General features: G+C 32.4%; 1 protein-coding gene across 1 annotated transcript in view; it reads right to left on the bottom strand.

Moving 5' to 3' along the window:
• Positions 1-21,393, bottom strand: part of LOC143054399 (carbohydrate sulfotransferase 15-like) — a 30,201-nt gene extending 8,808 nt beyond the window's left edge. Inside the window, exons 1-4 of the mRNA XM_076227412.1 lie at positions 21,320-21,393; positions 5,086-5,133; positions 3,813-4,149; positions 1,426-1,636 (exon numbers count right to left, since the gene is read on the bottom strand). Of these exons, the coding sequence (XP_076083527.1) occupies positions 1,426-1,636; positions 3,813-4,149; positions 5,086-5,093 (556 nt within the window). The 5' untranslated portion in view covers positions 5,094-5,133; positions 21,320-21,393. The remainder of the gene's footprint in view (positions 1-1,425; positions 1,637-3,812; positions 4,150-5,085; positions 5,134-21,319) is intronic.
• Between the last annotated feature and the right edge of the window lie 6,563 nt (positions 21,394-27,956).

Below are 27,956 nucleotides of genomic sequence, written 5' to 3'. Positions count from 1 at the left end.
CATTTTCCGTTTGTCCTGAACTGAAGTTTGTCAGTTATACAATTGTTTTCTCGTTTTAATAACATTGTGGTGCGTTGTTGTTTGAACTGATTTATATCTTTAGACCAATCTGATTTCATCTAGGTACATAATTTAAGCTGCAGTGTCTTGTTATTATGGATACTTACATGTATGAACTTTTTTATGAATTGTTGATTTCCTGATCGTGTGCTTATATATAGGAAACGATAATCTAAATCCGATTAGGATAACGGGGAAGATTCGGAAACCATCTTCATTCCCAGACTTTTAGAGGGTAATGACACGCTTTTAAAAGGCATCGACATACTTGTGTATATATTTAAATATAAAATATTAAAATTGAGATTGGAAATGGGGAATGTATCAAACAGACAACAACCCGACCATAGAACAGAGAACAGCAAATGTTTACTTTGCGGAAACATTACTTACGGATAATAACCTTTCTGAAATGAAATTATTTCTTGATATCAAGAAATTAAAGCCCAAACAAAAATGAAAATTCGCAACTGAAATGTTCTATTATAGTCAACAGTGTTAACATAGATAGATCCCATCAATCAACGCGTTTCCCTTTTTGAATATGCATTAAATATTCACATCTAGACGTATAACCAGTAACTATATAGATATAAGGAGACCTGGTATACGATTGCCAATGAGACAACTTCGTAAATTTTACGGACGGCATCACGAGTTGGTTGACCGTTATGGAATAACCGTTTCACCAATGATATCGAATATGTTGGCGTTGTCAGTTTATTTTAGTTTGACTGTGTATCTTTCGTCCCTCTTTTCCTTACGTCGTAACTACAATCCCCTTCCCTTTCATGAATGTGACCTATCGAATTAGACTATTTACCAGATTTGTTATCAGATCAGCAACACGACGGGTGCCACATGTAGAGAAGGATCTGCTTACCCTTCCGGAGCACCCGAGATCACCCCTAGTTTTTGGTGGGGTTGGTGTTGTTTATTCTGTAGTTTTCTGTGTTGTGTCATGTGTGCTATTGTTTGTCTGTTTGTCTTTTTCATTTTTAGCCATGGCGTTGTCAGTTTATTTTCGAGTTATGAGTTTGACTGTCCCTTTGGTATCTTTCGTCCCTCTTTTACTATATAGCTATCAATCAGAGTTCAAATACAGTGTATCTAAACAACGACCTTTTATGAAATTTCGTTGCAATGTCAACTTACGTTCGCCATGCCGTTTCCAATACAACTTACGTGCAACGTAACTGTTTCCATGACAACTTACGTTACCAATACCGTTCTCATGAAACTTACGTTTACAAAATCGTTTCCATGCCAGCTCACGTTCACCATACTATTTTCATGACAACTTACGTTCACCATACCGTTTCCATGACAACTTACGTTCATCATACCGTTTCCATTATAACTTACGTTCACCATACCGTTTCCATGACCAGAACCAAGTTTCTTTTTTCATCAATCCTTTATTTGGCATGATCTGGTGATGTATCATCAACCGGCGGAATAAATCTGTCGTTCCTGATTTACATACACCAAAAATGTGGAAGTATGGCAGACAACGAAGGTGTCCATCTTCTATCCAACACGGGTTCTTATAATTCTCCAGAAGTCTTGGTCTTTTCTATAACAAATATATAGCGATGCACGTAAGGATGCTAGCTACTCTTTTTCCCAAAATATCATGGTTTTTAGAGACTGCTTTGATTTCATAGTATGTAAATAAAGAACTAAAAAACAACCGGGGAAATATCATATTCCGTATGCTTGTTTTTGCAATAAAACCCATTAAAACTTTGGCGGTTTTTTTTCTCTCTAGATCTTTCACACATTTATTACTAGCAACTTTTTTCTTTCAAAAACAATGAAAAACAACAATAATTTTATAAAAAAAATTTAAATACATAAAAATTTACTGCTTTTTAAACTCAACATAATGTTATTAAATCATGAAAAGAAAATTAATGGTTGGCGAGCAAAATGTTAAATGAAACTGCATGGATAAAACCAGAGTATTCCGAATATGTTGCAAACATTGAAAAACAGGAGCAAACATCCGTAAACATTATAAATCCTCAATTTATATATAAAAAAATAACTCAAAGTTCTTTGACCGACGTAATATTGTTAGTGTCAATATTTCGGCTGGGACACATTTTCTTAACACACAAACTGGTAATTGAATATTATCATAACATTTATTTAATGGAACTTCAACCCTTTGTACTTAACCAGATGCTCATTTCGAAAATGGATGTTTATAATGATAAGTGTACTGATTGAGGACAAATATGTTTGAAGTCCTAAACTTTATACAAACGTTTGTATCACGTGCTATGCAGAGTCGTAGAATGTTTCCCCGTGTTTGAAGTGAACATGCATATTCTTAAAATGTCTCCACAAGAGACCAAATGACACCGAAAATAACAACTATATGTCACTGTACGGCCTTTGATAATGAGCAAAGCTCCTGTAACACACCAACAAACGACAACCACTGAATTACAGACTCCAGACATGGGACAGGCACATATACTAGTATACAGAATATGGCGGGGTTACACAGGTTAGCTCTTTAAAGGACGTGTATTTTTTGTAAATTCAACTGTCTTGCAAACTATGTTATAAGAATGTGTTTTTTTTTTTTAGAAAATGAATATAACACTATAAATCTTAACAATCGTAATTATCTTTTTAAGGACCTGGGACGCTCAAAGCAAAAATTTGAAAACAAAGATGTATAACACCAAAAAAAAAAACACGAAGAGCTACATGCATATGACAAACACATATAGTTATTTAGGTGATATTATCTTTGAAAATCAAGCAATTTTAATGAGGATTAATATCTTTTTATATATGTTCGTATTCATTATTTGATTAAGATGAAAGGAAAATAACTATTAATATTGTATAATTGCAAGGGTCCTTTAAAAGCACAGAACGTGGCACTCTTTTACACGAAAAGTGCACATAACGGGCCACTGTTTTAAACGATGTCCCTATTCTAACATAACTTGGATGCGTATTTATACATCCTACACGGCTCACTTTGGCAGCCTCACTTTGGCAGGCTCACTTTGACAGGCTCACTTTGGCAGGCTCACTTTGACAAAGGTTTACTGCCAATCAGAAGAACATCAAAAGTGACCATATTTCTATGTCCTAGTCACCCATAAACATAGGTGCTTATTCGTTGGACAACATTGAAAATATGATGGAAAAAAGAAGATATTTATGTTAAAAAATGGCATCAAGCATTATGGTTTGTTTAGTTTATGAGGGCTGTATTGGGGTTTACATAACATATAATTATTGGCACAATCTACAGAAAAGTGGCTAAATAAAGTCGAGCCAAAAGATAATTTATAGAGAAAACTATTCAAGTAAATAAGGAAAAGCGACAAATTTAGGTGCTTAGATATAAAGAATAGAGAATTAAGAGCAAAAATATAAAGAAAAGAGAAGAGCGAATCGCAAAATTAAAGATTACAACATGAAAAACCCAAATAAAACCCTATATTTTCTGTCCATCCAAGTCAAATTTTTAAAAGTAAACTATTATAGGACAATATACGATATTCCAGAAGCAGCCTTGGCCCACACTGAACAGCAAGCTAGGGCCCCCAAAATGACCAGTGTTAAACAATTCAAACGGAAAAACCAACGGTCTATTCATCATATATTTTAAAAAAAAAACGATAATGTTTGGAAACTATAAATTGTAGGAAAACAAAATAAACTACATACATTGCCCACTCCGAAATCAAATTCAATTCATGATTAAAAAAATCACTTACCATGCAAAGAATGTCCTCGACTGGTTCTCTGATTTTATTAAGGTTCTTCTGGGGTACCAGTTCTAACGTTTCAGTACAATTAAAAGGATATGAAATATTGGGCAAATTATAGTGTACGAATTTAAATTTTGTATTCCGAAAATCCTTTACATTAATAAATGACCTGTCAAACACTTGAAATGAACGCACAGATTTGTCACGTGACTGCATATGGACAGCTGGAGTCTCAACATGGATATTATTTTCGTACTTTTTGCTCATATATATCCATGCAAACAAGGGAATGTATCCACAGAACATAACAACAGAGGCTAGACATCTTAATTTTAATCTGCAACTAGAAATAAAATGAGTTTTGTAGTAACCAAAAACCATAGAACCAATAATAAAGTTTGAACTTAAGAATTCCTTAAACAAAATATGACCTGAGGTCGCCTACACATTGTGATGTAGATCGTGTTGCTCAGTCTTTAGTTCTCTTTTTCGTGTTTTGTATTATATTATTTTTCTTGTAATCTTTTTTCGTTTTTTGCCAAGACATTATAAGTATTTGTTTACGAATTGATTTTGGATACCTCTCTTGTGAGTTTCGCGCACTCTTTATATTTTGTGTTTTGTTTACAGTTACTTGTCTTTGTCGTTTTTGTTTTTTGTCAAAACCTTGACAGTTTATTTTCAACTCTTGAGGTTTATTATCCCTGTAGTACTATTCACCTATTGAGAAATAGGACGCAATGTTGCATATTAAAGATTCAGAAAATAATATATATTATAGAAAAACCAACTCTATCAGATACTGAAGATATATAACATTTAAAACGCAAAATTTTGAGGTTTCCTTTTAACATGTATGCAGAACAAATATGCAGTATGGTTATATTATTGTACTCTTTGTAACTTGTATCCATGGTAACACTGACTTAACAATGGTAATAATGAACTAGTATATATATACTGGTTTCCTTTCCTGCATCTGCTTGGCTCTGGAAACAAGGGTGACTTATATACCCGTATGTTGTAAGGTTTCAATAATTCGTAAGTGACGAACAGATATTCAATCCAATTAGTTTTTGAAACATCGGTATACAAAATTGATAGAATTTCTTGTGATAAATTAAGATCACACAAAACTCATGAATTAGTTTCGACTCTCTTTGATATTGTATAATATTATCATTTGCGAAGAAAGGTCCGTCAAAAGCTATTTTTATGTAAGAGAGTGACCACACGATAAACTTTCAGCGCTCTTTTTGTTTAAATATGGTGTACTTACGTTATCATATCCAACTTAATTTCTGAACATGTTTACGTTTGCAAGAAGCTGCAAAATAAAACATAACATAAGATTTGTAAATCAATGAACATAGAAATGAAACGGCGAACGTGTCAAAGAGACATTAACCTTACTAAACAGCATGCAGAAAACACCTCGTGACCACCAAAAAAACTTCAGCTGGTCAATAATCAACGCATAATGTATTATACTAGTTCAGCGAAAGGGACACCATACTAAACTCCGAAACATATAAATGAACATGAACATGAAAAAAACACACAAGACAAACAAAGTCCATGCAGATGTTTGATCATCGCAAAAATACGTACATCTTAGAACATAACTGTATCGCAAAGGCCACAGACGTTGTTTGTATGCTGCTTGTATTCTAGAGTGTTATCAATATTAAACACACGACATTTGTTTTATTTGTATGCTGGAGAAATAACAATATGACACACATTAACATTTGTCTCGTGTGCAAGCTGCTTGTTACTGAAGTATTAACAATATGACACACACAATATTTGTCTTGTATGTATGCTGCTTGTTACTGAAGTATTTACAATATGACACACACAACATTTGTCTTGTATGTATGCTGCTTGTTTGCTGGAGCATTAACAATGTGACACACACAACATTTGTCTTGTGTGCATGCTGATTGTTACTGGAGTATTTACAATATGACACACACAATATTTGTCTTGTATGTATGCTGCTTGTTACTGGAGTATTAACAATATGACACACACAATATTTGTCATGTATGTATGCTGCTTGTTACTGGAGTATTTACAATATGACAGACACAATATTTGTCTTGTACGTATGCTGCTTGTTACTGGAGTATTAACAATATGACACAAACAACATTTGCCTTGTATGTATGCTGCTTGTTACTGGAGTATTAACAATATGACACACACAATATTTGTCTTGTGTACATGCTGATTGTTACTGGAGTATTTACAATATGACACACACAATATTTGTCTTGTATGTATGCTGCTTGTTACTGGAGTATTAACAATATGACACACACAATATTTGTCATGTATGTATGCTGCTTGTTACTGGAGTATTAACAATATGACACACACAATATTTGTCTTGTATGTATGGTGCTTGTTACTGTAGTATTTACAATATGACACACACAACATTTGTCTTGTATGTATGCTGCTTGTTACTGGAGTATTAACAATATGACACACACAATATTTGTCTTGTGTACATGCTGATTGTTACTGGAGTATTTACAATATGACACACACAATATTTGTCTTGTATGTATGCTGCTTGTTACTGGAGTATTAACAATATGACACACACAATATTTGTCATGTATGTATGCTGCTTGTTACTGGAGTATTAACAATATGACACACACAATATTTTTCTTGTTTGTATGCTGCTTGTTACTGGAGTATTAACAATATGACACACACAATATTTGTCTTGTTTGTTTGCTGCTTGTTTTCTGGAGCATTAACAATGTGACACACACAACATTTGTCTTGTGTACATGCTGATTGTTACTGGAGTATTAACAATATGACGCACACAATATTTTTCTTGTTTGTATGCTGCTTGTTACTGGAGTATTAACAATATGACACACACAATATTTGTCTTGTATGGATGCTACTTGTTACTGGAGTATTAACAATATGACACACACAATATTTGTCTTGTATGTATGCTGCTTGTTACTGGAGTATTAACAATATGACACACACAATATTTGTCTTGTATGTATGGTGCTTGTTACTGGAGTATTTACAATATGACACACACAACATTTGTCTTGTATGTATGCTGCTTGTTACTGGAGTATTAACAATATGACACACACACTACTTGTCTTGTATGTATGCTGCTTGTTACTGGAGTATTTACAATATGACACACACAACATTTGTCTTGTATGTATGCTGCTTGTTACTGGAGTATTAACAATATGACACACACAATATTTGTCTTGTATATAAGCTGCTTGTTACTGGAGTATTTACAATATGACACACACAATATTTGTCTTGTTTGTTTGCTGCTTGTTTGCTGAAGCATTAACAATATGACACACACAATATTTGTCTTGTATGTATGCTGATTGTTACTGGACTATTAACAATATGACACACACAATATTTTTCTTGTTTGTATGCTGCTTGTTACTGAAGTATTTACAATATGACACACACAATATTTGTCTTGTATGTATGCTGCTTGTTACTGAAGTATTTACAATATGACACACACAACATTTGTCTTGTATGTATGCTGCTTGTTTGCTGGAGCATTAACAATGTGACACACACAACATTTGTCTTGTGTGCATGCTGATTGTTACTGGAGTATTTACAATATGACACACACAATATTTGTCTTGTATGTATGCTGCTTGTTACTGGAGTATTAACAATATGACACATACAATATTTGTCATGTATGTATGCTGCTTGTTACTGGAGTATTTACAATATGACAAACACAATATTTGTCCTGTATGTATGCTGCTTGTTACTGGAGTATTAACAATATGACACACACAACATTTGTCTTGTATGTATGCTGCTTGTTACTGGAGTATTTACAATATGACACACACAATATTTGTCTTGTATGGATGCTGCTTGTTACTGGAGTATTAACAATATGACACACACAATATTTGTCTTGTATGTATGCTGCTTGTTACTGGAGTATTTACAATATGACACACACAACATTTGTCTTGTGTACATGCTGATTGTTACTGGAGTATTAACAATATGACGCACACAATATTTTTCTTGTTTGTATGCTGCTTGTTACTGGAGTATTTACAATATGACACACACAATATTTTTCTTGTTTTTATGCTGCTTGTTACTGGAGTATTTACAATATGACACACACAATATTTGTCTTGTATGGATGCTGCTTGTTACTGGAGTATTTACAATATGACACACACAATATTTGTCCTGTATGTATGCTGCTTGTTACTGAAGTATTTACAATATGACACACACAACATTTGTCTTGTTTGTATGCTGCTTGTTTGCTGGAGCATTAACAATGTGACACACCCAACATTTGTCTTGTGTGCATGCTGGTGTTATTGAAGTATTAACAATATGACACAAACACTGTTTGTCTTGTATGTATGCTGCTTGTTACTGTAGTATTAACAATATGACACACACAATATTTGTCATGTATGTATGCTGCTTGTTACTGGAGTATTAACAATATGACACACACAATATTTGTCATGTATGTATGCTGCTTGTTACTGGAGTATTAACAATATGACACACACAATATTTGTCTTGTATGTATGGTGCTTGTTACTGGAGTATTTACAATATGACACACACAACATTTGTCTTGTATGTATGCTGCTTGTTACTGGAGTATTAACAATATGACACACACAATATTTGTCTTGTGTACATGCTGATTGTTACTGGAGTATTTACAATATGACACACACAATATTTGTCTTGTATGTATGCTGCTTGTTACTGGAGTATTAACAATATGACACACACACTATTTGTCATGTATGTATGCTGCTTGTTACTGGAGTATTTACAATATGACACACACAATATTTTTCTTGTATGTATGCTGCTTGTTACTGGAGTATTAACAATATGACAGACACAACATTTGTCTTGTGTACATGCTGATTGTTACTGGAGTATTAACAATATGACGCACACAATATTTTTCTTGTTTGTATGCTGCTTGTTACTGGAGTATTAACAATATGACACACACAATATTTGTCTTGTATGGATGCTACTTGTTACTGGAGTATTAACAATATGACACATACAATATTTGTCTTGTATGTATGGTGCTTGTTACTGGAGTATTTACAATATGACACACACAACATTTGTCTTGTATGTATGCTGCTTGTTACTAGAGTATTAACAATATGACACACACACTACTTTTCTTGTATGTATGCTGCTTGTTACTGGAGTATTTACAGTATGACACACACAACATTTGTCTTGTATGTATGCTGCTTGTTACTGGAGTATTAACAATATGACACACACAATATTTGTCTTGTATATAAGCTGCTTGTTACTGGAGTATGTACAATATGACACACACAATATTTGTCTTGTTTGTTTGCTGCTTGTTTGCTGAAGCATTAACAATATGACACACACAATATTTGTCTTGTATGTATGCTGATTGTTACTGGACTATTAACAATATGACACACACAATATTTTTCTTGTTTGTATGCTGCTTGTTACTGAAGTATTTACAATATGACACACACAATATTTGTCTTGTATGTATGCTGCTTGTTACCGAAGTATTTACAATATGACACACACAACATTTGTCTTGTATGTATGCTGCTTGTTTGCTGGAGCATTAACAATGTGACACACACAACATTTGTCTTGTGTGCATGCTGATTGTTACTGGAGTATTTACAATATGACACACACAATATTTGTCTTGTATGTATGCTGCTTGTTACTGGAGTATTAACAATATGACACATACAATATTTGTCTTGTGTGCATGCTGCTTGTTACTGGAGTATTTACAATATGACACACACAATATTTGTCCTGTATGTATGCTGCTTGTTTGCTGGAGCATTAACAATGTGACACACACAACATTTGTCTTGTGTGCATGCTGATTGTTACTGGAGTATTTACAATATGACACACACAATATTTGTCTTGTTTGTATGCTGCTTGTTACTGGAGTATTTACAATATGACACGCACAATATTTTTCTTGTTTTTATGCTGCTTGTTACTGGAGTATTTACAATATGACACACACAATATTTGTCTTGTATGGATGCTGCTTGTTACTGGAGTATTTACAATATGACACACACAATATTTGTCCTGTATGTATGCTGCTTGTTACTGAAGTATTTACAATATGACACACACAACATTTGTCTTGTTTGTATGCTGCTTGTTACTGGAGTATTAACAATATGACACACACAATATTTGTCATGTATGTATGCTGCTTGTTACTGGAGTATTAACAATATGACACACACAATATTTGTCTTGTATGTATGCTGCTTGTTACTGGAGTATTAACAATATGACACACACAATATTTGTCTTGTATGTATGGTGCTTGTTACTGGAGTATTTACAATATGACACACACAACATTTGTCTTGTGTGTATGCTGCTTGTTACTGGAGCATTAACAATGTGACACACACAACATTTGTCTTGTGTGCATGCTGATTGTTACTGGAGTATTTACAATATGACACACACAATATTTGTCTTGTATGTATGCTGCTTGTTACTGGAGTATTAACAATATGACACATACAATATTTGTCTTGTGTGCATGCTGCTTGTTACTGGAGTATTTACAATATGACACACACAATATTTGTCCTGTATGTATGCTACTTGTTACTGGAGTATTAACAATATGACACACACAACATTTGTCTTGTATGTATGCTGCTTGTTACTGGAGTATTTACAATATGACACACACAACATTTGTCTTGTATGTATGCTGCTTGTTACTGGAGTATTAACAATATGACACACACAATATTTGTCTTGTATATAAGCTGCTTGTTACTGGAGTATTTACAATATGACACACACAATATTTGTCTTGTTTGTTTGCTGCTTGTTTGCTGAAGCATTAACAATATGACACACACAATATTTGTCTTGTATGTATGCTGATTGTTACTGGAGTATTAACAATATGACACACACAATATTTTTCTTGTTTGTATGCTGCTTGTTACTGAAGTATTTACAATATGACACACACAATATTTGTCTTGTATGTATGCTGCTTGTTACTGAAGTATTTACAATATGACACACACAACATTTGTCTTGTATGTATGCTGCTTGTTTGCTGGAGCATTAACAATGTGACACACACAACATTTGTCTTGTGTGCATGCTGATTGTTACTGGAGTATTTACAATATGACACACACAATATTTGTCTTGTATGTATGCTGCTTGTTACTGGAGTATTAACAATATGACACATACAATATTTGTCTTGTGTACATGCTGATTGTTACTGGAGTATTAACAATATGACGCACACAATATTTTTCTTGTTTGTATGCTGCTTGTTACTGGAGTATTTACAATATGACACACACAATATTTTTCTTGTTTTTATGCTGCTTGTTACTGGAGTATTTACAATATGACACACACAATATTTGTCTTGTGTGTATGCTGCTTGTTACTAAAGTATTAGCAATATGACACACACAATATTTGTCTTGTGTGCATGCTGCTTGTTACTGGAGTATTTACAATATGACACACACAACATTTGTCTTGTATGTATGCTGCTTGTTACTAAAGTATTAGCAATATGACACACACAATATTTGTCTTGTGTGCATGCTGCTTGTTACTCGAGTATTAACAATATGACACACACACTGTTTGTCTTGTATGTATGCTGCTTGTCACTGGAGTATAAACAATATGACACACACAACATTTGTCTTGTATGTATGCTGCTTGTTACTGAAGTATTAACAATATGACACACACAACATTTGTCTTGTATGTATGCTGCTTGTTACTGGAGTATAAACAATATGACACACACAACATTTGTCTTGGGTGCATGCTGCTTGTATGCTGTAATATTACCAATATGACACACACACACACATCATTTGTATGCTGGAGAATTAACAATATGACACACACAACATTTGTCTAAATTGTTTGTATTCTGCGTGTTTGCTGCGGCATTAACAATAAGACACACACAACATTTGTATCCTGAAGGATTAACAATATGACACGTAACACAACATTGGTCGTGTTTGAATGCTGCTTTTTTGCTGGAGCATTAAAAATATGACACGTGACACAATATTTGTCACTTCTCTGTATTTTGAATTCGTAGCATCCATTTACATGTTTGCTTGACTACGGTATTTTTTTACACGAGTTTGCTATCTGTTTACATCTTTATTCATGTTTGTATCGCTTATATTACAATCGGAGGTCTACTCGATAGTCAATAAGATGGCGTCTAGACTTAAATACATACGGAATGAAGCGTAAGCCATGTAAATTGTTTATTTTAGACTTTGTATATATAACTTGGATAAATGTCAAACAACACGACCACATATGTCCATCTCATTATATATTTTTTTCAAAATTCACCCAAATTTATCTTATTTACGATTTTGGGCAATCATCTTGTTTTTAATATCTTGCAATCTATTAAGAAATAAGTCATGATCTTGTTAAAACCGTTAAGTATACACATAATATTGATAATGTCATAAAAAGTAGAGATTGAGAGACTTGAAAAATGACCCTAGTGTGAAACAAATTGAGCGGGGTGATCAACCTGTGTGATACATGTAAATTGTGTAGTTTAAATGGTTACATTTTCATTTATTAGATTTACGTCTCAAGACTCTCATCCCGATTTATGCTGTCTTTTTGAAGAATTGGACTTGTTAGTTTGTTTTAGAATATAAATCACTAATAAATTTATTAAAAGATAATTGTATATGAATTCTCTATTGGATGTTAAGCAACCAACATATAAACTTTGGATTTACAAATAATGAATAATAATAATAATAATGATTACTACATTTGTAGTATCTAAACAAAGTTAACAAACTCCACACCCCCTTGGCAACATAAAAAACGGGGTAAAAACAAAACAAAACAAAAACAAGACAAAGCAAAGCACAAACAAAACAAAGACCTGATATATATGTATGATCATCATGTTTGTTTTCGGAAGATAATATCTGTTAAAAACTTTGCATTCTCATTTTACACTTTTTTTATAGTCACAACTTATTGTAGTCCTGTTCTGTTGGAATATATTGTATGTTTAGCATCTTTTTGGTAACGCAATGTCTCGCTCGCTCTTGGCAATACGTTTTACAGCAGTTTTTTTACAGTAATAATCACTATTTTCCCTTTTTTTTCCCTTTGTTTTATTTTTTTTAAAGTTTTTATAAAACTTTTGAATTAACATTGCAACTATCAGCATAAAAACATGTGAAATTAGCAGCAGGTTCATTATTCGATATTCGATATCCAATATCCAACCGGTCGGTTGGATGTTCAAATTTATTGCTAGCAGTCGGTTGGATATTCAAATTTATTTGAAAATCATAAAAAAAATATAATATTTAATAACATTAAAAGCATGATTTTGATAGTTCAAAGGAGCAAAAAGATACGTAAGAAATCGTTTTATTACCCTATCAAGCTGTCTTAAACTCTCGTTGTCCTCGAATATAAACCCTTATTAATGCTTATGCAAGTTGCATATTTGTCTTTATGATATAGTTTTTATCAATAAAACGACATAAAAAAATGTTATTTTCTATCTTATATTTCTTAAAACAAAAAAACAAAAACGATGATTCTTGAAACATTTAGAAATATAAATAGAAAAACATATGGAAAGCCCATGAAACAGAAATATATAGTGTAAACCTGCCGAAGACCGCTCAAATGACGGTCAGACGCCCCTGTTCTTTCAATGGACATAAAACTAGACGAATTCATAGACTCTGTATATATAAAGATTGTATCAAAAGGATTTACGAGAATAATGTCATCTTCGATATCTACAGAGGGCTAAGATTGTCACTTTTCAGCTAAAAATTAACAATATAAGCCCACCGGAAAGTGACAATATAAGCCCTCCATAGATATCGAATATGACATAAGGAAGTACACCACTAATTCATGGTCCCATTGCTTTCTATGTTAAATTCCTCCGTTTCAAGTAGGCACACCTCTTTGGTTTTAAGTTCAAATAAAGTGGCAATTATTGCATTTCAAAGCAACACTTTATGGTGTCTTGTACTGAAAAAATCAACATACCTTTAATTGCATATAAGAAAGAACTGGTTCCCGAAACTTTGGATCTGACAAACAGACAGCTTTTTAAAATTTTGTGCATTTTTTTTAATATTCAAAATCGAAAGTCCAAAAGTGTTCTACAATGATCACCAGTTCTTCAGCTTTCATTTGATACCAAAAATATCTAAATATTCTACATATTTTGAAAGTTACACTCATGCGTAGGAACTATTTTGTGTTAAATATGTACTACTTTCTGGTATGTGCTTTCTGGCCGGGCCTGATTTAGTGGTGTTACACCATTATTCTGGGAAATCCTTTTGATACAATCTCAATCTAATTAAAAACCGATCTCTCGTCCCTCCCGTTTTCTGATATGTCCCGTGGGAGATCTAACGAAACCCGCTTTGAGGTCACATGTGGGTGACCTCGTAGGTGTGTCTTTTTCGACCAATGAAATTGAGTCTTCCAGGATCTTGAAAGTTTATCGTAAGGTAAAGGGATGTAACTCATTTTATTTACGACGAAATATTCAGTCAAAATAATTCATAAACTTTTTTGATTGGGTTATTAATAGATCGTCAACTCATTTGCATATCATTATAAATTCATAACTTCTAGTTCACTCACATGTGACCTCAAAGCGCGTTTCATTAGATCTCCCACGCGACATATCAGAAACAGGAGCGATGAGAGATCGGTTTTTTAATTAGATTGATACAATCTTTATATATACAGAGTCTATGATTTACTCAAATTGTTATGAACATGGAAAGACCAGGGAGTCTCAACGTCATTTAAGCAGTCTCAAGTAGGTTTTCACTATATATTTTGAATATCTTACTGGCACTTTGGTCGCTCCGTACACATGAAAGACAGGAAGTGTACCTAAATTCCTTTGGGTCGCGTTTGTATGTACCTATTGATTGAATGTATGCTACATTGTAATTAATATTAGGCCAATTTAGAGATCAGGGGGCTATCACCATTTTCCTGTGCTTTTTGTCTTAAAATATTGATAATTTTTAGCTGAAAAGTGACAATATAAGCCCTCCATAGATATCAAATTTTTATATATCCAGAGGCTTAAATTCACTCAAATTTTATGGTCATTGAAAGATCTGGGGTCTCATCCTCATTTAAGCGGTCTCAGGTAGGTTTTCACTAAACAGTTCTTCTTTGGGCATTCCATAAATATTTCTATTTATATTCCTAAATGTTTTCTAGAGACTCTAGAGTTAGAGGTTTTTCTTTTTGTTTTAAGAAATCATTATAAAAGTGCATCGTTAAAGCTTTTTTATTGACAATCTATGCAAGTTAGAAAAGGCTTTATATTCGAGAACAACGAGAATTTACGTCAGCCTGAAAAGGTCACGAAACATTTTTTTGCGTATCAATATTATCAGATTTTTACTTCATTTTAAATGATATATTAAAATAAGTCGGGTCCTTGACAAATCCAGTATTTCTTATTACGGGTGTAATCCTTTGTAATGAATTCTCTATGAAAATGTTTTTTTAGAATTATGTATCTAGATGTGTATTTGGTATATTCGTGTCCGTCCGTCGTCAAAATATCGGACATTAACTCAAACACTCTTTAATCATTTTACATAAAACTTTGGGAAATTGTAAATTTTAGATTTTAAGTTTCTGAGTAATGGGGTTTTATTCAATAAAAATGTCGTTTTTTCAGTTTTCTGATAATATCTCAAAAATCCTTTTTTTATGAATTGTTTATATCTATTGACATGAACTCCCTTTCAATTTTTATAAATCTTAAGTTTTACGTTTCCGAGTTATGAAGTTTTATTAATTAAAAAGGGGGAATTTTGTAGTTTTCGGGAAATAACTCAAAAATGTTTTCAGCAGTTCTCATGAAACTTTGATGTATTGTTTTAATATATACATTTATGTGCAGCTTCGGAACCCAGTACATGGTGGGTACTTTCATTGTACAATGTATTTAGTTCTGCTTTGAAAAGAGCTGAGTCTATACCATATAATATAAAAGGTTAACTGGTTGTAAGGACCTAGTCCTTAATATAATTGAGATCCTTGTCAGATATTTTTGGGCCAAATGTTTTCTTTTTTGTCATATTAAGAATTGTTCTAATTTGATATGTTCGTACGGGAAACAAGGAACATTATCCTCACACAAAAAAAAAGATAATTCTAAATAAATGTTCCAAAAAAAGGGAATGTATTACAAAGGATAATCATAAGATATACTGGAATATTGTCCTGGACCTCACTTCTGTGATGGGTATATGCTATTGGAATTCTTCTCCGAATACGGGACCAACATATTAGTAGTGGTAGACTCCAATGTCCATGCAATTATGTTCAATTTCTACCGAATTTTGGCTGTCAAAAAATGCTAACATTTCAATTTTCAATAACAGTTAACAGCAAAAACATTATCACAATTATAACAGATAACAAAAAAAACAAAAGCCCAATAACAGCTAACAAAGAGTAGACAATAACCACTAACAGCAAATATATTTTCAAAATAACAGAACAGCATAACAGCTAAACCCCTTGCGCCCTCATCATAAAAACGTTGAATTAAATGTTTGAGAAACCAAGTATAAACTCAGATACCAACATTTGTTTAAAACTAACTCAATATACGAGGACGTATTTTATCAATACAAAATAGTAATACGTCCTTGTAAAATAGATTAGATCTGCGATGTATGACCGATACGTGATACTATATTACACAACACACAACATGTAGATAAACTATACGTTAACAATTTTATGTACGACCTGTTTCGAACTACACGATTATAGGTCAGTATCAAATAACTATGTTCGAATAGACATTTAAATGTGTTTGTGGTTCACTGTCATTGAGCTGGTTAATAAATAAATAAATAACGTCATCACCAAGTGAAATAATTCTAAAGTTAGTTCGGAAAACCTACTAAATAATTCAATATTCGGTCACTTTGCATGGTAAGTTTTTTTTCCTAATTCATATATGCTTATATTATGTACAAATACACACACAAATAAGACTTAGTGTATGGCAAACTGTATAGTTGTATTCATGATGCATTCATTTGCGTGTTCTAAGTTGATATAACGTACAATTTAATGCATTCTTTCTAAAACCAGTTGAAAAGTTATGAATAAATTTCATGTTAATTCGATTTTATCATATTTAAGGTAGCACAATACAAAGATTTTTTCATTCCCAATATTTCAATATTCCATTCAAGTATGGACATCACAATATGGCAACTAATTACAAAACAATTAATTATGTAATAATTATGTCATAATGAAATTATCACAATTTGAAAGATTAATCCTTCTTCTTTCTTTTGGTACCTCATTTATAAAATTTAAAGAAAGATGAGTGGAATTACATCAGTTAAAAGATGTCTGATTGGGGATGAAAAATATTTGTATTGTGCTACCTTAAAACCGAAACCGAAAGTAAAATAATGGGATAACTTTCAATTATGTGAAAATCGGTCTTAGTTTAAACAGTATTTAATTTTATTAATGAAAAATTACAAGATATATATTACAATGTTACATAAAGTTCAAATATGGGAGTCGGAAACAAGTTTGGAAAACTTTTATAAATCGGTCTTCGTCACTCATCATGCTCATGTAAATGTTACCGGACGAAAAGTGACTTTAAAGTTTTTCAATAATTCATAATGAATGTCGTACATGCATTTTAAATGTTTTCTTGTTTAAATTATTATTCATTCTTAAAAATAGAGTTTATCTATTCCAAATGCTCCAATCAATTATAGATTAATTTTCATAGTTTAAAACTCAATTGCAGTTTTTAAACGTGCGAACAAATAATCCATGTTCATGCTGAAAGAGTGAAAAACCCTGAAAACATCGTTCACAGAAAATGCACGTTTGAAACGACACTCACTTATACTTTTTATTGGAAAGCAAAATTTAAAAAAAAATTAAAATATCATTCGGAAAATGGATTTTAGTTTATAAAAAGTTTAAATAAAAGCACATGTTAAAGTCAGTACAGTGTAACAGTAAGTTGATGTGGAATAACTGCCTATTAGACAACTCTCCACTGGAGACCAACATGATAGGAATTATATGTAGGTCGCCGTAATGCCTTCAATAGTAAGCAAAATGCATACTGCTTAGCAAGCTATAAAAGGCCTCTGAGTTATTAATAAAAATAATTCGAACGAGAAAAGTCTCTGGATCAGCATGTTACATGTTCACATGTTCTCGTTCTCGATATACTTGTAAAGTATCCACTGGACGGTATAGCAATTATACAAGTCGTTATTGTTACCTAAACATCAATAACAATAATCTTTTTATTTTATATGAATAACGTAAATTGGTTTGATGGTTTTTTTTCATTAGGCGAGAGCCATTTCATGGTTTAATTTTTTTTACATAGGTGGAAAAAAATGACTGAAAATGGATAAACAACAGAAGCAGCGTACTCTTGAAAACGAAAAGAAGTGGAAACATTTTCTATCTAGTATCAAGAGAGTGCATAATTTTCAAACAAATAATGTATGTATAAATTCTAAAATTAATACAAAATGTCTGGCAAATGAATTTGCGAACAAGTTGTTAAAGAAGAAAGGCGGATTTATTGAGATTAGTGGAAGTAAAAATACAATGGAAACGTATAAACATTTTAATGTTAAAGAACCCCAAACCCAACCACACAATATTGATTTTAACGACAGAAATCAGGTGGGTATGTCACGGGCAGACACATGGCCAAAAGAAAGATCTAAATATATAGAACCATATAATATTTCTGGTACTGATTCTGCCCGCCGTCAGCTTAGTTTCGAAACTACGAAAACAATAGTTTGTGATTCGTCAGACGAAGAAATGAGTCCGAATATTTTAAAACCAATTCCTTCGGAAAAGTTAGGTTATCATTGGAAGTCACAGCCTCGGTTTGATATTCCAAATGAAATAGATTTAAGTCCCAGTAAAAAAATCAAGTTTGAAAAGGAACTATTCGCAGATAAAACGATGGAGAGCCGAACAGAACAAGCAACCGGAAGTTCAAAAGAGGTTCAGGAAAAATACGAACAAGAGGAGGAAGCAACGTTAACTGAATTAGACAATAACGAACCTGGCGCAACATCAATGTCTGAAGACAACATGTCGAGCCATGTGGGAAATGTTAAAATTATTCGGAAAATAGATATCGTTACAAATCCAATATCAATAAAATCAGATATTGATAATTCATACAGGGATACAGTCCGGAGAATCGATAAGTCAACAGACTTTTCGGAGGCTCCGGAAGATTGGGAGAGGAATGGCTCAACAGAACCAGGAGCAAATACAGTGATAGCGGTGCAGGCAGAAAACAGAAAGGGGACGACAAAAAATAAGGTCGACAATAGGCCTGTCACACTACAAGTGTCAGCAGACGATATTTTCCATATTAAGGCAAATTTTGAAATTAATCGTTTACGAGATCGAAATGAAAATATTCCAAAGTCAAAAAAATCTGACATTGATAAATCATGCAGTAAATGGACTATACCAAATATTGCAGAATACTTTGATTTTGATAAATCAGTTCGCAAAATTGAAATGCCGACATATTTTGCCATTGGTGCTGAAAAGGTGTCAGAAAATATTCAATTAGAATTAATTCAAAAACTTCAAGTTTTTAAGTCTGTGCAAATACATAAAAGCAAGCAAAACAATGATAAGGAAATTATTTCACATTTAAAGTCTCTCACGGCGACAGAATGCGGAAGTAGGCTGGTATTAGACTCGTTACTTATTCCACTGTGTGCATCGTTAGGCTTAAACATCGAGGTAGACAAAAACATAAATTGCAATTTTCTACCGAACTGCAGATTTGATTATTGCATAGCTAAAGGTGATAAACTAATTGGGTGTGTGGAAACAAAAAGTATTAAAAGTTTGAACGACAGCGCCGTTGCGCAGGCTTTGATGCAATTGCTAATCTTGCAGACGAATTTATTACGAGTTGATGACCCCTTGACCACCAAATGTCCATTGTTTGCTATTGTTACTGATGGACATAGATTTGTTTATATTCAATTACAGGAGTCTGTATTCAAATTTGAACACGAAGGAGAAAAGTGTAAAGTTCGCGAAATCGCACATGAAGACGATGTTAAGTGCATTTTCGAACAAATCGGTTATCTAATGAATAAAGCAACCGCTGCACTAAAAGGGACTAACTTGGGTTCTTGTACGGTAATAGAGACAAACTCAACGAGTTCAAATAATTTAGTGCCAAATGTAATTAATTTAGATGATCAGAATAGTGAGAACCCGCATATAATTGTCATTGACTGAGCCATGCTGATAAATAAATTGAACATTTAATTATGTAATCGAAGTATAAACTCTTGTTTGAGCTTTTGATTTTGTCATTTGATTAATCTACTGACAGTACTGTAAATCATGTAAAATCGGGTGCGAGAATTTCTCGTTGCATTGAAGACCTGTTGGTGACCTTCTGTTGTTGTCTGCTCTATGGTCGGGTTGTTGTCTCATTGGCACATTACCCATTTCCAATTCAGAAATTATTGCGTGCATTTATTATTGCGAATTAGTCATTTTGGACTTAGATGCGATTTGAATTTTAACGATTTGGGGGCAAATCCTGCTTAATTCATATTTAAAATATTTTAAAATGCGAGTTTTAATTATTGCGTTTACAACACAAGTTTCGTCTCAAGTTTTGCAACAATAAAAACCTCGCATTTATTTCGGAATTTACAACTAAAATATAGACCTCTGATTTCGTTATATTACATGACATGAGTCGTGTAATGCAATCAAAGATCTATATTTTAATAAGATTGCCATTTGATTCGAGACTTTCCTTTTTTAATTTTCCTCGGTGCTCAGTATGTTTGTTATTTTACTTTTGACCGATACTTGTTTTCCAATTATCAAAAGTGAAACAATTTTGTCTCGTGTTTCTATACTGTTGGAATTTTCGATTTGTCTCCTATTCTAATATCAAGTTTAAGCCACTTCATATTGAATCGAGTTTTCTTAGGCATTTGAAAATTCCAAGAGAAAAAAGGACTTCAATCGAAACTCAAAATATTTAATATTTAAAAGAATAAAACTTTGAGTAGACTTATAAATGGAAACATAAGGGTTCCAGGTTTATTAAGCATACTGTAGAACTGACGATAGGAGATATATTTTGTGTAATTGTATACTTGTTAAAGATATGTTATCCCATGTTTTGGGGTTTGTTATTTCTTTATATTTATCATACATTATGTTTATTATGTAATTAATCTCGATAAAATTTATATGTCAATACAATATTTAATAAATAAAATGGAATTGTATTACAATTAAAAAAAACTTACCAAAATTACATAGTTTGTTATTATATCCCATTTCAATGTTAAGAACTTTACGAACGATATCTGGATAATTGATAAACTATGTAGAATATATTTTGTATAAAACAATTGTGGATACGCATTGAACATTTACAATAACAATGAATAACATGAATAAGTAGTGTGTTGTATAGTATTTGTCTGCCATGGACAATTGATATTTAGTGTACACAAAGCTATCATTACAATTCATCATATAAGACAAGGTTACGTAGTTCAGTTTTTGAAATTTACGATTCGTGATTTAAAGAGTTTTTGTAAGGTCACAGATCAAACAGGGTGAACATGTAAATTAAACATATACAAGGGATTTAAATGCACCATAGAAAATCATAATATGAATACAAAAATCATTGTTTAGTATTTATAAAAGAGAGGCGAAAAATACCAAAGACAGACGTTCGAACTCATAGGTCAAAAGTTGACAACGCAATGGCAAAATAAAAAAACGACTAAAACACATATATGCAACAGTATACAAAAAAACCAACAACATGGAGAACTAAACTGAGCAACACGACCCAATAAAAAAACCGTGGTTGATATAAGTGCTCCAGAAGGGTCAGCAGATCATACTTAAAATGTGTCACCAGTCGAATTGCTATTGTAAGTACAACCCGGTGATAATAAAATTGAGAATGGAAACCAGGAATGTGTCAAAGGGTCAATAATACGACCAAAGAGCAAAAACAACACAAGGAAACCAATGGGTCTTCAAAACAGAAAATTCCGTATCCGGGGACGGGCTTCAGCTTGTCCCTAAACAAAAGGGTATACTAGTTCAGTATAAAACGGTTGTCACCCTCAACCCAAAAACATAGAAATGAACTAAAACTTAAACAAACTAATATAATTGAGAAAAGGGCTTAACTAAACAGATCAATACAAAGCACAAAACACAGAGTGGATGTGGCAGTGTACTTATACATCCCCACAACAATAGGATTCTTACTGGCGCGAAAGTGCATCGGGGATAAACAGGCCATTAGCGTAGATCATTTTTTAGAAAAAGAGGAAGGGAATGTAATAACAACAACTAGAAAAATCCGTCATCAACTATAACACAGAAATTACACAACGATCAACCAACTGCAGATGATTTCAATTTCATCACTTGGAACTTTTAGTAACAGTCTTTTACCATAAATTAAGCAAAATAGTTTAGGAGCCTGTATATTCAGTGGTTTTCGTTTGTTTATGTGTTACATATTTGTTTTTCGTTCATTTTTTTACATAAATAAGGCCGTTAGTTTTCTCGTTTGAATTGTTTTACATTGTCTTATCGGGGCCTTTTATAGCTGACTATGCGGTATGGGCTTTGCTTATTGTTGAAGGCCGTACGGTGACCTATATTTGTTAATGTTAATGGCTAAATGCACAATGTGTCGTTATGCCTTTATTTATAGCGCTAACCCTCTCACTTTGATGACAGTCTCATCAAATTTCGTTATATTTACATGCGTTAACTAAACAGACACAATAAATAAAAGTACAATCCTTAGTTTTCGAAAAATTCAAAGTTTTGTTAACAGGAAATTTGTAAAAATTACCACATTATTGATATTCATGTCAACACCGAAGTACTTCCCTTTTGATAGGCAGACATGTCATTTAGATTTTGAGGCATGGAGTTTGGCTAGTGCAGATGTTCATATAACACAAGGAAGCAAGGGAATAGTATTGCCCGATGATCTACAGAAACATGGTGAATGGAAAATAGTATCGTCATCTGCCGTGAATCTCGCGGAATCTCACGAGACGAAAGTTCGGTTTACAATTATGATTCAACAAAAATCATTGTACGCTATAATGAATTATATCATACCGATCTTGTTAATTTCAATATTGGATATCTTTACATTCAAAATACCGGTTGACACAGGGGAACGCGTAGGATATGTTATAACAGTCTGGCTAGCATATGCTGTGTTTCTAACGATTATCAGTGATGCGTTGCCACAGAGTTCAGAATCTATTCCTATTGTTTCTATATATATCATGCTACAAATATTTGTCGGAACTGTGATTGTAATCATTTCAGCAATAGAATCCGGATGTGCACATCGATCTGATGATGAATCAGTGTATAACATATTAAAAACACTCACAAAAAAGTGCCAAAAACATAACGAACCTGAAAATTCCATGTGTTTGGATAGGGGAAGTTTGACGACATTGGCTACCCATGAGGATCTTTGTTTTGAAGGAGAAGAAGTTTGTGTAACATGGAAGGAAGCAATATCAGCTCTTGATAAAGTTTTGTTTTTGGGTTTTCCTGACAATATTTGTTTCATCCACTTTGATCACGTTACTTGTTGCAGGTCCTAAGTATATATAAGTTATTTGAATAACTATGCATTTTTGAAATAGATCTAGAGATCGGCGTTGTAAGACATGGATGTTTTAAGAGTAATATGCCTCTCCCAAATGTACAGATAATTTTTACAATTTCAATATATAACAAGCAAGTCCAGATTTCCATTTATTGTATATAAAACACGACTGGATACAATAATAGTGTATTTCCGTATTAAAGAATACTTTTCTGCCAAATTAATTTGCTTGTTTTCATTTTTCATTGACTACATAGCCTTCAATCAACTTGTGAAAATATGCGAATACAAGTATGCAATTTTCTTTTGACACATGAATATTCACTCCAAAATTACTGCTTTGCAGACATCCTTTAGAAAGGCTTATATAAAAATTGAATGATAACACGTAGTTAAAAAACACCAAATATTATTATTAAAATGGCGAATTCGACTGATGACGATTATTAGTGGAAATTGCTGACGAAGGTTTGAATACCCTAGATAAATCAGATTGATAATAAATTTCATAGACTTCAAATCTAATATATCCAATAAAAATATCTTGTACGTATCAATTTCAAACGCACTTTTATTCAAACTAGAAACACTTATGAGCCACATCAACAAACGACAACAACTACTGACACTAGATTTCTGGTTTAGGACAGGTGCAAACAAATGCAGCTGGTTTAAACCTTTCAATAGATACAAACCTTCACCTTTACCTGAAATAATAGTGTAGCATCACAATATAGAAAGACACACTATAAAATATCAATTGAAATGCCTTAACAAATCAAAAGACATATTAACACAAACAAGTGAACATACACTGAACTAATAAATTTGATACATGACACAATGTGAATAAGAAAATCAATAACATCAGGGTTGGGGTATTTTAAAAACGATATCACAAAGACAACCTGTCGCCAAATATAATAAAGTACATGGGTAAATGAAAATAATAACTAAAAGGAATACAGTGATCGAATACGGAAATATTTGTTTACAAATACATAATATTGTTGTTTATAGTACGAGAAAAGAAGTGAAAAAATTATAGTTTTACCAAACATTTAACAAAGCTGGTATATATAATTATGTATTTTGTTTTATAAATCAAAAACAAAAAGTGTGATATCTTTGTTTGAACAGTGTAATCTTTATTATTTTTTTTCTATTTCTACAGGAAATTATAATGTAGTAAACAAAAACACCCATGAAAGGTAAAAGATTACTGATGTTTGCTCTATGTCCTTCAAGAAAGTTTGCTTTTTGTTGTTTGCTTTGCTTGGTTATCATTTTGTTTGGAATCCTTGCTGTTAAGGTCTGCTAAAGTCACTATATCCTGTATTTAACAAAATTCGGATGCAGCACAATATATATTGTATAGAGATTCCTCTGAAAGGTTTTGCTTTTCTTGAACTCGCATCATGTTTTAAAATGCTTAATGCAGCGACACAATGAGATGAATTGGCGTGTTTGATTAACTTTCCAAGATAGATTTGAAGTTGATAGTCCTCAAGATAAAGCGTTTTTCTACAAATTTCCCAAAAGTTGAAATTATGCATAAACCATACAAATGATGTCGAGTTTGAGGTCAGATAAACCAAGTCAGACAGACAGTTACACCGTACAATCTATTTATACACTAAATAGAGTTTGATGGAGCGTTGTCTCATTGACCATAATACCACATATTCGCGTTTCTGTTGACTTACAACATGTACAAGATACAGACAAACCGTAATGTTTGAATATCAACAAATGAACCATGAAAATGAGATCAAGGCCTGATGAACCTTGCAATACAGGCATATATACTTTATAAACAATATGCACTTTAAATATAACTGATAGTATTCCTTATATAATCTTACAACCAGATTTAACATAAAACCAAAGCATTTAGCAATGAACTATACAAATGTAGTCAAACATTGCCAGACTGAAATGTACACCTTACAATTATTCCATGACTTTAACTCTAATCGACAAATCATTGAGATTAGTTGAACACATTACAGTAAACTACATCTAATGTTGTCCTGGCTAAAAACACCCAATTACATCTTACGGTTGATGTTTACAATATAGATATACAAAAACCGTTACACACGTGTACATATTCCGAAGAAAAAAAGTTCAAAGTAAAAAAAAAGGTATTATTTTCAGACATATTTTCATAATTTTGGAATTATATGTCGTACCAGCTATCTATAAAATTATTAAATTGACATTAAAAGACTCCGATTTGCATCGAGCATCAATCGTTTCTTCGTATATCCTATAAACGATTGATGCTCGATGCAAGTCGGAGTCTTTTAATGTCATATCATTAAACAATTTTAACATTTGAATGGTGTATGCACTGATTTATTGCAAATATTGTTAATACATTACAAAAATTCTTTGTTTAGTGCATTTATGACTTAATTTTGTTACAAGGTTATTGTTTCAAATAAATTAACAGACGTTATAGGTTATTTTATTGTTAGTTAAGTATATTTATATTGTTTTTATGATCATCTGTTCAGTATTTGGAGTTTTTATAGTTCGCTTTAGTATTTGTCGGCCTGTTCATTACTTAAATAAAAGACAGTAAAAATTATTCAATTGTCTAATATCCAGTTCAACATTAATGACCAACAACTTTAAATGATATTGGTATCCGTCTATAAGTCATTGCGCATTTGCATAATTAAAACTGATTTTGTTATTCTTCATTTGAAAAAAATATTCTATATACTTGATAATTGGAAATCCCAATTTGATTAAGTTGAATAGGTGTATCATGGACACAGGTCAGAAAAAACTAATCTCTCATTTAATTTTTCGAATCTATCCAACTTTCATACATGAAATTGTTACAGTTAAATCAGCTTTATAATTCCGAAAAGGGAAAAAATAGATAGCAAAGTGACATTCAAACTCATCAGACAAAAATAGAAAAAGATCAAAAGACAAACAACGATACACAAAACACAAACTATAAACTGAACACTGAGGAACACGAACCAAAAAAAAAACACCGGGTTGATCTCTATTGTTCCCGACAACTGCACCAAAAAATGTCCCTCTTTCCATTATTGTAATAAAATAATTCAACACGTATATGTACATGTATCAAGTATCACTCACAATCAATCTTCATATCTGACATATACTTTTAATTGCAATGGAACCCTTCTACTCGTTACAGAAATTTGACTTGATTTTATAATTTCAAACTACTGGTGCAGAATGTTCATGATGTCTGTGTACAAATATTTGGGATTCATTATTTCAACAAAGCGTGACAATAGAAAAACGAACATTGATTTCATAACTAAAGGTTACTCACACAAACATTCTCTATACTAAAGATTATATGGTTCTTCTTTTTCTGTTTGTTTTGAATTTTAATGGCCAAATAAATACATCAAATATCAAAAAGTAGCATCTCAAAAATACTGAAATCCGAGGAAATTCCAAACGGAAAGTCTATAATCAAATGGCAAGGGATGATTTCAAGTTCACCACTGGAAACTCTTGTTTGAATAGCTTTTATCCGTTATCAAGGAATATTGCTAAATAAAAATTGGCAGTTCAAAATTGGGAGGGCTTAAATCATCTTTTCCACCGTACAGTTACGTTCGCAACCGGCCCTCATTATGAATTTATAGATGTAAGTCAAAATATAAGGCATCCTTAACTGTGTCTTTTGACATATATGATGACAACAATGCACCCAACATAGTCACTAAAGATTGTTATTTAAGTACAGTACATCCTCAATATAGCGAAAAGTTAAATTAAAGTGTAATACTGGATTCTTTTCATTAAATTAAAGTGTAATACTGGATTCTTTTCATTAAATTAAAGTGTAAAACTGGATCCTTTTCATTTTTTTCAAGAAGCAACTGTATTGTAAGTCAGCAACTTATAAATTGTAGAACAAGTCGACAACTGAGCACCGTTGGTTCCCATAGAAATGACAATTGTTTGTTAAAAAAAACACGTCTTATAAATATTAAAATATTTTGACAATTAATAAATGCAAACATCTTTATAAGGGTAGTTTCAGAGGAATATGTTTTATTGAATCAAAGTAATTTATTTACAAAGTACGATTTATCTTTCCCTACGTCGAGATACTTGTAACTACGTTAGTCCTTATATTTTATGAAATAAAGTAGAACCAACTATATCAATTTGTCCTTTAGTTTTGATTGCGGAACATAAACCCCTTGATGTATGGTAAAGGGTAGTCAAATGTATTGACATTATCACAAGATGATAGG

This window comes from Mytilus galloprovincialis, chromosome 12, assembly GCF_965363235.1.
Source record: "Mytilus galloprovincialis chromosome 12, xbMytGall1.hap1.1, whole genome shotgun sequence".
NCBI classification, from domain to species: domain Eukaryota; kingdom Metazoa; phylum Mollusca; class Bivalvia; order Mytilida; family Mytilidae; genus Mytilus; species Mytilus galloprovincialis.
The sequence above is the reverse complement of the archived record's forward strand: the minus strand, read 5'-3'. Positions and strand labels throughout refer to the sequence as shown.